Below are 15,063 nucleotides of genomic sequence, written 5' to 3' on the forward strand. Positions count from 1 at the left end.
TTCTTTCCTTTTCTCACTTTTTTTTATTAAAAATTCCCACCTCCTCCCCTCCTCCCATTTCCCTCCCACTCCCCCCCACTCCCTCTTCCCCCTCCCTCTCTAGTCCTAAGAGCAGTCAGGGTTCCTTGCCCTATGGGAAGTCCAAGGCCCTCGCCCCTCCATCCAGGTCTAGGAAGGTGAGCATCCAAACAGACTAGGCTCTCACAAAGCCAGTTCATGCAGTAGAATCAAAACCCAGTGCCATTATCATTGGCTTCTCAGTCAGCCCTCATTGTCAGCCACATTCAGAGTCCAGTTTGATCACATGCTCATTCAGTCCCAGTCCAGCTGGCCTTGGTGAGCTCCCATTAGATCAGTCACATCGTCTCAGTGGGTGGACGCACCCCTTGCAGTCCTTTTCTCACTTTTGATGTAGAGAAATTTCAAGCTCCAGAAAAGACAATGTGATCGTATGATGAAGCCCCAGATTTGCGCTGACCAGGCATTTACATTTTGCTACATCAGTTTGCTTTTCATACATGCAAAAGCTTTTTATATTGTAACCGAACCATCTGAAACTGTAATCATTATACTTGTTTTACGCAGATTTGAAGGATAAGATTTTTTTCCAAGATCTGTTTGATTTTTGTCACATAAAACTAAAAGTTACAAAAGTCAGTGAAAAACACAGCTAATAAGTTCCTACACCATGAAGCAATGTATCCATTTCTTCAATCAATTCCCACCTCAATCTTTTCGGGGCAGATAAGATTAACAGTCAGACACACAGATAATCTGAGAGGAGATGCGATAAGGAACCAGGGAATCCAATCCAAGCTATGTTTTCCTGTCTTCCATCATTAAGCTCTATTCGGCCTAACACTCCAGGGCTGAGAAAAGGGGCTGCTGACATAAACTGCCTCCTCTCTGAGCACTGAAGAGAAAATGGCCAAGCAGGAAAGCGGGAAGATGGATCATAAATGGAAGAAGAAAAAAAAAAACAGCACTTCATAATGTGAGCTGCAAATATCAGCTGATTTAAGGTTCGGTGCCACAAAAAAAAAAAAAAAACAGTAGGTTGGTATCATTTTGAATTACTTTGTTGGATTAAATCACAACTATTTATTTCAATGCAGGTCAAGTCTAACAATAACAATAAAGACTACTGTAGCTGCTAAAGATTTCTTTTTCAGAAGCTCATCCTTCAGAATCTTTTCCAACACCGAGCCATTCACTGTTTTGGAAGATTACATTTAAATCAATATATTTTAAGAAAAATAACAAGACAAATACAATCCCTTATGAAATGAGCATATCCCCTTATATTGTTCTTTAGCTTCCCTGTTTCGTTCCTCACTTTAAAAACATAAAACTCTCATGTATGACAGGCATACACTACGTACAGGGCTCATAACCTCGACCAAGTGTTACTCTCATACAATTTACCCGAAACACCAAGACACACATAAGTAGAGTATGACCAGCGTGGTAGACACGGTTAGCATTGACCAGCACCTAACTGATTTCATATTTCTAGACACATAGACACATAAACACAATCTTCTTTGGAGCTAGGAAGGGTCATGTGGTTAGTTTGATAAATGAGCAAAATTGGTGTCACTTTTTGGGATAAGTCTGAGAAACGTTCCACCTTTAATTCCTCTCTGACCTTCCTAAAGCCAGCAGTGGAGACAGTGGGACCTCAAGAAGTCATCGTCCACAGATTCTCTAATCTTCAGGTACAACAAGCTACCTAGAAAAGACATAGCAGCAACAGCAGGCTTGGCCAGGAATTTTGATGTGACAAGCCAATTTAGGTCTTCCAATATGTTTGTGTGACTGTATGATTTTTTTCACACTCAGTCTAACCTACACTAATGCTACAGACTAACAGGGTGCTATACTTGGGATCTGGAAAGCACCTATGGGTCCAAGTGTTAAAGGCTGGCTGGTTGCCAGCATCAGTGCTATTGGGAGGTGGTGTTCCCTCTAGGAAGGGGTGTTGTAGAAGGACAGCGGGAAGGCACACCACCCTAGAGAGACACGGGGACCCTGGTAGACATTCACATCAAGGTCATGCTTTCTCTGACTCTGCTTCTCCCTGCCTCTCAGAGAGGCCATGAAGTGAGCACTCTCACATCATGTGACCCCATCATGAGCTACAATGCCACAAGAGAACCAAGCCACCATCAGCTGAAGTCTATGAAACTGCAGGTCAAGATAAACTTATTTGGTCAAAGGTAAAAGGCTAACATAAGGAGTATGTGGCACAAAATAGAGGTCTAGTAAGTGATAAAGAATGAATACGGAGCTATAAGGGCATTTTCTATAGACATGGAAGGATGTATACCAAGGTAGTTAAGAAAGTGAACTGGGAACTTCTGTGAACTGGCATGCTAGTCTCACTTGCTGGTTAGGTGGTCCAGGGCACTTTCTTGTTAAATGGCATGGGCTAACCCAACTGAAGGCACACTTAGGTGAGCTAGCATGGGATAAAAGCACTCTGAACAGTTATCAACGCAAAAACAGCATGCTAAATGTTAACGACTAAGTGCGAAAATAAAAGTAATAAGACAACAGAGAGGCTATGCTGTTTTCTCTTTTTTATACTTTTGTATATTATTTGTGGGTATGCACGTATATATGTGTGCACACAGGGTGTGCGAGCCAGTGTACAAGAAAATAACTGCAATCATTCTCACATTTTGCCTCTGAATGGACTCAGGCTGCTAAGTTTGCAAGGCAAACACAGTTACCTGCTGAGTCGCCTCATCTGACCTGTATTGTTTTTCTATTATCTGAAAATATCATTACTAAAAGGAAAGGAAAGTTAAATTTAATACACTTTACTATATTTGATATATAGTAATAACAAATAATATTTTAGTTATATTATTAATATTATTCTGGATATAATATACATTGTTATTAATATATTTTAAGAATATTTTAGTTAGAGCTAATAAGCAAGTGAGAATAATAAAACACTAAAGTCACACGACCATTAATCTCCCTTTTTGAGGCAAACTTTGCTGGTTATATCTTTCACAGATTTTCTTGCCTAACACCAATTAGGAAATACTCTAGATAATTGCACTACCACATACCTCAGTGACCCTGTCTCCACTGCTAGTGACTTGTTTATAATACGGTGAGCCTGAGAGGACTCTCCACGCAGAAAGGCCACAGCTAGAAGCTTTGGAAATGCCCAGTTCAGTACTTTCACATCCACCAACCAGTAAAAGTCTGGAAATGACAAGAACAGAATTAGTAAATTACAAATATGAACAAAATAACAAGAAAGCAGTGCAGAATTAGCCCCCTGAACATAGAAAGCTAAAATTGTTGTCATTATGCCTTGACGATGACTATTTTAGAAAAGAAACCTAATGGTTTTTCAATTTGAACTTCACCTTCACTGATAGAGAAGCAAAGGGTAAGCATCTAGCACCTAAATGCATCCAGAAATTTAGAAATAAAGGGAAATGTCCAGAATTTGCAATGCAGCTCACAGACACTGGCTTTATCAAACCTGACAAGCACTGGCAGGAACCGGACACACACTCAGTGACGCCAACACCATACCCAATGCAGTGTGGCACAACTGCAGCCTTAGAAAGACATGGCAGCAGCGGGGTGTGCTCCATGGAAAGAACACACGGCAGTAACTGCTCAGAGGTAAGAGCAGGAGAGCAGCGCGGTACTGGTGATTCACCTCTGTCTGCCATACTCCATCAGCAAAGGACAGGCCAGTTACTAAGAGGGCAAATAGCCTACCAAACATTAGACATCAAAGATACACTATGCAGTCACAGCAAAACTGAGCTGGTCAATAGTAAAAGCCAAGCCGCCACTTCCGCCAATTAAATCAGGGTCGGCACATCTGGCAGAATCCTGCATAGTAGCAGGATAGTGATCCTTACAATCACTTATTTTGGGGGCGGGTGAACCAAGGTAGAGCCAGGAAGGTGATCAGTGGGTAAAGCACTTGCCATGCAAGCCTGATGTCCTGAGTTGGAACCCCAGACCCAGGCAAAGGTGGAAGAGAACTGACTCCACAGAGTTGTCCCCTGACCTCCACATGTATATATGTATGCACATGTACAAATAATAATTGCTGAACAAACAACGATAAAAACTAAAGGTGAAGTTTTGATACACAAATAAGAAAACACCCATTGTTAATGTCTTATCTATCGTCAATGACAAGAAACAACAGAAATAACAAGAAAAAGAATCCATGCATTTCTTAATGGTTAAATTAATAACTATAAGAATGAAAAGAATTTTCACGCTTTAAAGAGAGCCCGCGACCAAAGAGAGTGGTTCCCTGGACCTCTGCTCACATGCTGGACCTCTCCATCTACCACTGTCTCAAGTGACAGGACACTGTGTCAAACTCTGCCACACCAAAACCAACAAATCCTCGCCACCACAAAGCCCCCATCTGGTGAAGAAGAGAGTGTGCTTTCACCACACAGGCCACTTTGTTCTCGGCTATGTTCAAGGGAAACCTACAACTTGAAACATTTTGGTTTTTGTCTGTCTGTTTGTTTTTAGTAAGGATAACGCCATATTTTATAAGGTCTGACATAACATTAGATCTGACATAACAAAGGACTGAATTATAGAACCATATTAACTTACACTTTTTTTGAGATACTTTACTATAAAGCCAGTGCTGACCTCTAGTTCCCAATCCTCCTGCACTGCCTCACAAATACTGGGACTGCAGATATGTACTACAATTAAGTTTATAACAGAGTAATATAAACTTATAAATATCAATAGCTTGACATCACATGATGACCACTTATGTTTCACCTTTGAGACTAGTACAGGTATATACAAGGATTGTCAAACAGAACTACTCTACTGTAAATATGACACCTGAAACCCTAGGAAAAGCATATAGATCCACCGGAAAAGTAAAAACAGACAAGATAGCCTGACAAAACTGGGAGCATGGAGTGGGGGGAGGTGGAACGGGGGGAAGAAAGGAGGGGGAAAGAGGAGGGGTGAGAACTTGAGGGAATGGGATAGTCAAGAAGGAGGAAGGACAGAGATGAGAGCAAGGAAAGAGATATCTTGACTGAGAGAGCCATTATAGGGTTAGCAAGAAACCTGGCTCTAGAGAAATTCCCAGGAATCCACAAGGATGACCTCAGCAAAGACCCTAAGCAATAGACGAGAGGGGGCCCAATCTTGACTTGCCCTGTAGTCAGACTGATGAATATCTTAAATATCACCACAGAATCTTCAGCCAGCCACTGATGGAAACAGAGGCAGAGACCTGCATCAGAGCACTGGACTGAGCTCCCAATGTCCAGCTGAAGAGTGGGAGGAATGAGAATATGAGCAACGAGGTCAAGGTCATGACAGGGACACCCACTGAAACAGTCTACCTGAGCTAATGGGAGCTCTCAAACTGCAGCCAGACTGCGAAGGAACAAGCATAGGACCAAACTAGTCCTTCTGATTGTGGTCGACAGTTGCATGGCTGGGCAGACTGAGGGACCACTGGCAGTGGCACCAGGATTTTATCCCTACTGCATGTACTGACTTTTTGGGAACCTATTCTCTTTGGATGGGTACCTTGCTCAGTCTAGATATAGTAGGGAGGGCCTTGGACCTTCCTCAAAGCAATGTGCCTTACCTTCTCTGAGGAGTGGATAGGGGTTGGGTAGGAGGGTATGTGAAAGAAATGGGAGTAGGGGAGGGAGTGGGAACTTGGATTGGTATGTATAATGAAAAAAAAAGATAGTTTTCTTTTTAAAAAAATAAATAAAGGAAAAAATAAAAATTAAAAATGTATCAGCAACCTAGCTTCTGCACTAGCAACAAAGAGATATAGACTGCCAATCAACTGCCTCCACATAGAAATTATCTTGGCTTTCCAGATGGATCCATGAAATCACAAGGATCCCAAGAGTGGAAGGAGCAAGCAGAAGTGTCTGGCTCAGAGTGAAGTAATGTGGGACAGACTTAACTGGGTCAGGGCAGCTTTGCATGTAGGCAGGTTAACAAGCCAGGAATCTGGAGAGTCTAGAAAATCCAGAAAACCCTCCATAATGGCCCTACTGGCACCTTGAGCAGCCCACTAATGTTCATTTCAACCTCTGACCTCCTGGAGCCAAAATGAGTGCAGCTCTACCACCACTTCATGATGGTATGGTAGAGCTGTCCTAGTAAACTACAGCACCCCATGCTTCATCGCCAGACTCCAGGTCCACACGGTGCTTCTCAGCCCCCAGCTGCTTCCTAACTTGTTTCTGAACTGAGCCAATAATAATGCAGAAAGAAAGAGGGAGGGAGGGAAGAAGGGAGGGAGGGGGAAGGGAGGTCAAAGAGCTTAAAAACTGAGTAATAATCCTCCAGTGTCCCACCTTATCCCCGCTCAAAAACCTATGACGTCAGGTAAGTACCTCACTGAGAGGAACACAACTGTAGCCTTTGCTCACGTCCTTTCCCCTGCTCTTTTTCCAGGCAGTACTAACTAGTTCACATCAGAAAATGAAGAGCGAACAATCTAAGAGAGTGGCTGGAAGCTTACTGGACTATTTCTACTTCAGGCAGACACTCAGAGCTAAAATACAATTTCGCTTGTTCCCCAAGGTCACTGGGTCTCCAGTCACAGTGACAGCCCTGTACCTGTCCAGAGCATTGGCTCTGTGCAGATCACTGCTGAAGTAAATATTCCCTTAAAAGTTTATTTATAGATAAACTATCATTACCCTCATAAATCTAACTACCAATTTGGGAAAAAGTACAGATGAAAAAATTGAAAATACTTTGAATGATAATACAAAGCTGTGATCAACAAAATCTAAGTAGTGAGACTACAGAAAATAAAAGGAACAATTTCTTCAAGACACATGCCAACTTATACACACACGTCAACCCAAATCATTATGTTAATTTTGACATCACTTTATTGATTCACAAGGTTCACAATACTGACTGAGCGCTAACCTGCAAGAGATTATGAAAATGGAAATAAAAGCAGGCCACTGCTTGGCTGAGTAAATAAATATTCCTCCATGTGCCTGCAGCATTAGAGGAGGTTTGTAGGACAACAGACATGCTGAGAAGCAACATTGCACTGGGAAAGCCATGCTAATGGAAAAAAGTCAGCCAATGGCAAGGAGTGGAAAGGAGTCTCAGGCCCAAAACGATATACTCAGTAAATATCTGCCAATGGCTTGCAAATGGAAAGCTCCTCCCTCCTCAAACAGCACAGAGCACACAGAGGTACTAGGGTGAGCCATCTCCACAATGACAGTTTTCACTCATGCTAGATTTCAACAGTAACAGAGGAGTATTTAAGGCAGGAAGGGGGTCGGGGCAGTGGGGATAGTGGGAGGTGGCGGTCCCACGCTGATTAAACAGAGTACAGGATAATGTGAACACAAGGGTATGGTAAAGAAGTTCACCAACAAAACCTGTTCAAAACACCTATTAGAAAAGTGATACACTTGAAGGAAGAAAGCAAGACAGCAAATTCTCTGTTGAACTATCAACATGCAAATGACACAAACTCTTCTTAAATTAATACACAAAGTGCAGGCACTTTCAAAGGAAACACTAGCAGAATTGTTCACAGCACTGAACACACTGGATTACATGGGAGAGGGGAGTGCCAACTCAATACACATGGGACAGTCCATCCTGCCAAGGTGGGTTTGGTGCATCTCAACTTGAGAGCATTTCTCTGCTTTTGTGTCATTAAGACATCCAACCAACCAAGAGTGGTGATGCATTCCTGGAATAGCAATATTCGGGAGGCTAAGACAAGAAAATGGCAAGTTTGAGGCCAGGCTGGCCTACACAGCAAATTCTAGGACAGCTTGAGCTATACATACTGAGGAAAAACAAACATTTATGTATATATGCATATATGTGCATATGTATGTAACATATATATGTGTGTGCAAATGAAGATTCTACTTAAAATTTAAAACTTGCATTTACAGATTAAAAATCGTAAATGGGGGAAGTTTATAACATATAAAGCTAAAAGTACATCTGTATAAAAGATTTTAAAAGATCTGCCACCAATTCAAAGGAATAATGGACAAAGAATAAGTAATAATGGACAATGGAAGAACATAAAAGAAATCCAAAGACCAAATGTGTAGATTTATACCAATCCCCCTCAAAGGCTTAGCAAGTCTTACAAACTGGTGAGATTACATTTACAGTGCAAATGTTTACCAATGTGAGAAAATTTATGGACATAAAAACTACAATCATTATTAGTGTGGCTGTGGTTACAATGCAAAATGGAAATATTTTTTAAATATAATGAACGGTCACACGCTAAAATCATGAAAGCTAGGCTGGCTCTGAGGTTTAGAGCACTGGTTGCTTTTCCTGAAGACCCTGGCTCAATTCCCAGCACCCACATGGCAGTTCACAGCTCCAGTCCAAAAGGATCCAACACCCTCTGCTGGCCTCCGTGGGTGCTGTATGTACGTGGTACATAGGCATAGGTACAGGGAAGACACATCCATACACATTAAATAAAGTCATGAAAGTTTTCTCTTGGAGGGTTAAATATAAGGAAGAAGCAGCAACTTAATAGCTATAGCCTGAACATTCTCTGACTTAACACTAAAATTGCTATTAAATTTTTATAGAAATTAAGTCTACAAACAGGTAATATGGTAGGAAATAATTTGTAGACTAATGCCCTTTTCTGCTTCGTTAAGTTCCTCCACCAAGAATACTCAGATGCAGGGCATAGGCAGAAGGGGTCAGGCTGAGGTTTACATCAAAGTCATACTTAATATTGTCATATATATGACAACCATATTATCATATAAATATATTTATGTAACTGAATTATATAAAGATAAAGGTTAAATATTTAATTATAAACAAAACTCTAAAGCACATAATTCACAAGGCTGTTTTTTTCTTTACCTTGCTTTAAGTAAATTTATTTTTGTTTCTTTTTTTGTTTTTTACTGTTTGAGAATTTCATATACAAATATAATGTTTTAAGCAAATACACTCTCACTCCTCTCCAACTCCTCCCATACCCTCATCACTTTTCCCTCCCAAATTGATGAGCTTTTTATTTAACCCACTGGGTAAGCATGGTACTGTCAGCATGTACAGGGTGTAAGGCTACCCACTGGAAAACTGGCAGCCTACCATGGGCCATTTCCAAATTAAACTGACTCTTCCTCCCCCAGCAGCCCTCAGTGCCAACAGCCCTTCAGCTATAAGTAGGATGTTATGAGACCCTCCCTCATCCAGTCCAGAACTGTGGCTTTCTTGGTCTTATGCATAGAGTCACAGCTGCTGTAACAAATTCCTATCTCATACTGCTATTCAGTGAGCCAAGAAACCGTGCTGAGTGGGTCAGAAGCCCTAGGAGAGAACTCTGATACTATTCAGCTAAATGGACACTGAGCTAAGCTAAGTGTGACCTAAAGAGTTATCTTTACACCCACATGTTAGTGCAGCTCTGTCTTCATCAGAGAAGCTGATAATAAATACAGAGATTCACAGAGGCTCAAAAGGCAGAAAATAAGAAGCTATAGAGTGTCCGGCCTTAGTTGGAACATCTACATTATATGGCTCTCCCCAAGACTCAGGGGTCATCATCAGAAAGGAAGCAGAAAGAATGTAAGAGCCGGGAGTCATGAAGGAATGCCACAAGCAGTGCTTTCCGCGCCACAGCACTCATCAACAAAACTACTTTTCCTTCACAAAAGCAAGATGGAGAGAGAAAGGCTCTTTCTTAATAATCTTCAATATGAAATCATGTAGGTATTAGCAGAAACTATCATGGTTTTGGGACTCAAGGCATGAAGCTCAAAGACCTTTGCACAAATGTATGTAATCTGTAGACATGGCATTCTCATTAATTTTGTATATGAAGTACTCAGGAAGTGATTGAAGGGCTCTCAGACAAGGCCATTTCTAACTCTCCTGACAACAATGAGTACCTGAACTCTCCCATTTCACAGTCAATGTGTATCAAGTGCACAGCCTGCTTAGCAGACTTGCATTCTGTTACGTACATTCCTTGCTTCTCTTACACAGAAATGAGCAGGACCCAATCCACTGTAGATGAAGTTATTAGTAGCCATTAGTAACCACTAGCTACTGTTGCACAGAACCTTGGCAGCCACCTTAGAGCTAGCTACAAAACTGCATCAGAGGGACAAGGGCATGAAGGAAGACGTCAGGGAGGGCTTCACAGGGACACAGCCTTTGAAAAGTTCCCAGACAGACAAGTGGGTTAAGTAACAGCACTCAGGCCAAGGGAACGTGCTGCACAGTACAGCTAGGCTGTAACGGTGCACAGAGAACTGTAGGAAATGCAGTGAGGGTCTGCAATCTCTAAAGAACAAGTGAGGAAACAGGGGAGGAAGCACCCTTAGTCTCACAAATATTTAATCATGATCTCTTCCTTGGGCACTTAGCACAATGCACTGCAACAGTTAATCAAATCATAATTCTATCACTGAGCTGGAGACATTTGGGTGGTGTCCACTTCATCATTGTATCCTTTACACCATTTACCCAGTGTGCTTCACTCTAGAAACATCTATCTAGGCAGTCTGTTCGAAGAACTGGAGCTGCACAAAGATAAGACACAGTCTTCGTCCTTGGCTTAACCTCTCTATGCTGCAGCTCTCCCACTTGAAAAATGAAGAGTTTAACCCATAACAGATGAAGGCAGTTCCAGCTCTGATGCTCCAACTCTCAAAGTCAGGGAAAGAACACAGGTTCCAGAAAAAAAGTAAATGAATAAAGTAACTGGTGAAGAAACTCATACACACACAACATACACACACATACACACACACACACACACACACACACACACACACACAGAGGGAGGGGTAAGGAGCTGAATTAACTTGAGCTTAAATAAAGCAAGGGGGCAGAGAACAGGGTTAGCAACAGAGAAGCAGGCACAGCTGCCGGAGAAAAGGACAGACAAACGATGCAAATCCTTCAGTACCAAGACTTTATGTAATGCTGATGAAGAGTCACACTGAAAAAGCTTTCAAGAATTAGAAATGGCTTATTAGGGGTATCAATTCTAGAAATGTTGGAAGAATCTGCCATCTAGTGGTGTGAAATCCCTACTGGCCCACAAAAAAAAAAAAAAGAAAAAAGAAAAAAGAACCAACAGTTCCAGGTGTTGTATATTGTATACAATGACCAGAATGCCTAATGCACACAAAAAATGAAACAAGAAGAAAAAAGAGAAACTCATGGCCCAAAATTTTAAAATACTTAAAGAACTGGGGGAGCTCAATGATGAAGTACTTGTCTACCAGACAGAAGGTATGGGGCTGCATCTCAGCACCATTTAAAAAAAAAAAAAAAAAAAGACCAGACTTGTCTAAAGAAAGGGCTCAAGAAATGTATAACATCATATTTCATATATGTGTACACACACACACATGAATCCATTGTTCCTCTCAAACAAAACTATGTAAAATTCCTATAAAATAAGTCAAGGTAAGTCTTGCAGTTCTTCATTCACTCCCAAGAATAAACAGGCAGCATTCAGAGTATAGGAAGATATTCAGTTTTGTCGAGTTGACTTCTCTGGGAAGGAGGGAAGGAGGAAGTGAAGGAAGGAGGGAAGGAGAGAGGAAGAAAGGGGGAATTAAAAAGTGGATCTTACATTTACATAAGAAAATATACTCAAGGGGCTGGAGAGATGGCTCAGTGGTTAAGAGCATTGCCTGTTCTTCCAAAGGTCCTGAGTTCAATTCCCAGCAACCACATGGTGGCTCACAACCATCTGTAATGAGGTGTGGTGCCCTCTTCTGGTCTTCAGGCATACACACAGACGGAATATTGTATACATAATAAATAAATAAATATTTAAAAAAAAGAAAATATACTCAAAGCACAAAAAAATATTCCTCAAGATTAGTAAAATCCAGGCATTAAAAAAATACCAAGTTAAATCAAAACACTCAAAAAAAAACAAAAGACAAGAATGAAAGATGGAAGGGAGGAAGGGAAGGAGGGAGGAAGGGAGGGAAGGAGGGAAGAACAGAGGGAGGGAGGGAGGGAGGGAGGTAGGAAGGGAGGGAGGGAGGAAGAAAGGGAAAAAATCATGAGATCTAAAGCAACAACCATGCAGCGGAAGCAGCATCAGCCCCATGAAGCTGAACTCTAACACAAGAACCAACACAGTCTACCAAGAAATCTGAAGAGGAGCAATGACAAGGGAGGGGCCCCAAACTGATTCCCATTTTTGATTTCAATAATAGGCCAAGGTCAAGCCACAACTGCCAAAAACTTACCACTATTACCATATATTACCAATCATACACTATTCCTCACCACCAAGATAAAGAGGTTAACAAGTTGTAGCCTACTTAGCTGGGATCTATCTGGAGACCGCTAATGACCAAACTCTGCCAGTATAGTGAATTACATATTCAAAATATTTTGATTAAGGGAAAAAGCAAACAGAAACCCACCCGGGATAACCAAATCAGCACACATAAAGCATAACTCTTCAGCATTCAGCACTCCACTATTTGAAAGTGTTCCCTACTTCCCGAACGACTATGTGTGTCCTCTTCCACCTTCAAAGCCTCCTAGAAGAGCATGGCCCTGACTACTGTGTGTTAAGGGACAGATTTGACATAACGAATCTTCAGCATTGCAAGTCACCCTTAGCTGATGATTATTCACTTCAAAACAAGCTGATGGGCCCTTGGACTACCAGGAGTCCCTGTTCCTGTGCGAAGGAGATCCATCCAGAGGGATGAGTGTGGACCCCCCAGAAGGTCACTGGAAGGTAGTGCAGGGCACCTCCAGCTCCTGCTTCAGGGGCTCCTTTGTTCCACACGAATCTGCCCCTGCCCAAGTCCGCCCTTTTGTCTGAGAGGTTCTTGGACCACCAGGAATTCCTGTTCCTGTACTGAGGAGATTCATCCAGAGGGCACTCCTTTCCATCTGCGGGGTCCTTATATCCACCAGCACACCGGCTCCAGTGCCAAGGGACCCTAAGAGAGGCCAGACCAAGAAAATTCCCCAAGTACATAGTCAGTCACAACAAAGATTAGACCAAGAAGCCAGAACTCTCCTGGCTGCATTTGAAGGAAGAGATGGGCAGGCACCAATGCAAGAATTCCTCCTACAACCTGAAAGACAACATCACATCTCCAGAATCCAGGGATCATGCAACAAGAAGACTTGAACACACTATTCCAGAAGAAGTACAAGAAATCAACTTTAAACATAACATTATGAAAATAATAGAGGACCTTAAACAGGAGATGAAAAACTCCTTTAAAGAAATGGAGAAGACAAACAAGAAGGTAGAAGAAATGAATAAATCTCTAAAAGACACCCAAGAAAAGCAAGAAAAAGCAATCAAACGAGTAATAGAAACAGTTCAAGACTTGAAAAATTAAATGGAGGTAATGAAAAAAATACAAACCGAGGGACGACTGGATATAGAAAATCTGGGTAAACAAACAGGAACTACAGAGACAAGTATAACCAACAGAATACAGGAGATAGAAAAAAGAATCTCAGACGCTGAAGATACTATAGAGAAAATAAACCCATTGATTAAAGAAAACAACAAATCAAACAAATTCTTAACATAAAACAACCAGGAAATCTGGGACACCCTAAAAAGACCAAACCGAAGAATAATAGGGGAAGAAGAAGGAGAAGAATTACAGCTCAAGGCCCAGAAAATATATTCAACAAAATTATAGAAGAAAATTTCCCAACCTAAAGAAGGATATACCTACGAAGGTACAAGAAGCATACAGAACACAAAATAGACTGGATCAAAAAAAAATCCCCTCATCATATAATAATCAAAAAACAAAACATACAGAATAAAGAAAGAATATTAAGAACTGCAAGGGAAAAACGTAGAGTAACATATAAAGGTTAACCTATCAGAATTACACCTGACTTCTCTATGGAAACCATGAAAGCCAGAAGGTCTTGGATAGATGTGCTGCAGATAATAAGAGACAATGGATGCAAGCCCAGACAATTGTACCCAGCCAAGTTTGCATTCACCATTGATGGAGAAAACAAGATATTCCAGGACAAAAACAGATTTAAACAATGCGTAGCCACAAATTCAGCCATACAGAAAGCACTAGAAGGAAAACCACAAACCAAGGAAGCCAACAACACCCATAATAACACAGGCATCTGACAATCCTCCACTAGCACAACTCAAAGAAGGTAAACACACAAACACTACCTCCAAAAAAAAAAACTGGAGTTAACAATCACTGATCATTAATACCACTTAATATCAATGGACTCAATTCACCTATAAAAAGACACAGGTTAAGAGAATGGATATGAAAACAGGATCCAACATTTAGCTGCCTACAAGAAACACACCTCAAACACAAAGACAGACACTACCTCAGAGTAAAGGGTTGGGAAAAGGTTTTCCAATCAACTGGACCTAAGAAACAAGCAGGTATGGTTATACTAGTATCTAACAAAATTGATTTCAAACTAAAGTCAATCAGAAGAGATGGAGAAGGACACTTTATACTCATAACAGGAACAGTTCATCAGGATGAAGTCTCAGTTCTGAATATCTACACCCCTAATATAAAAGCACTAACATATGAAAAAAAATTACTAGAACTCAAAGCATACAACAAACCCCACACACTAATAGTAGGAGATTTCAACACTCCTCTCTCACCAATGGACAGGTCAACCAGACAGAAACTTAACAGAGAAATAAGAGAACTAACAGATGTAATGAACCAAATGGACTTAACAGACATCTATAGAACATTCCACCCAAACAGAAAAGAATATACCTTCTTCTCAGCATCTCATCGAACCTTCTCAAAAACTGATCATATAATCGGTAACAAAGCAAACTTCCACAGATACAAAAAAAAAAATGTAGTAACCACGTGTGTACTATCAGATCACCATGGAATAAAGTTACAACTCAACAACAATTCTACCCCCAGAAAGCCTAAAAACTCATGGAAACTGAACAGTCAACTACTGGACCACCCCTGGGTCAAAGAAGAAATAAAGAAAGAAATTAAAGTCTTCTTGAATTCAACGAAAATAAAGACA

General features: G+C 41.0%; 1 protein-coding gene across 4 annotated transcripts in view; it reads right to left on the minus strand.

Annotated features, from left to right (window-relative positions):
- Nucleotides 1-15,063, minus strand: part of Nbas (NBAS subunit of NRZ tethering complex) — a 305,952-nt gene that overhangs the window by 250,251 nt on the left and 40,638 nt on the right. For all 4 annotated transcript variants that reach the window (XM_087907244.1, XM_087907242.1, XM_087907243.1 and 1 more), the window contains exon 10: nt 3,087-3,225. In XM_087907244.1, coding sequence (XP_087763370.1) covers nt 3,087-3,225 — 139 coding nt within the window. The remainder of the gene's footprint in view (nt 1-3,086; nt 3,226-15,063) is intronic.

This window comes from Myodes glareolus, chromosome 6 (assembly GCF_982192425.1).
Source record: "Myodes glareolus chromosome 6, mMyoGla1.1, whole genome shotgun sequence".
Taxonomy (NCBI): domain Eukaryota; kingdom Metazoa; phylum Chordata; class Mammalia; order Rodentia; family Cricetidae; genus Myodes; species Myodes glareolus.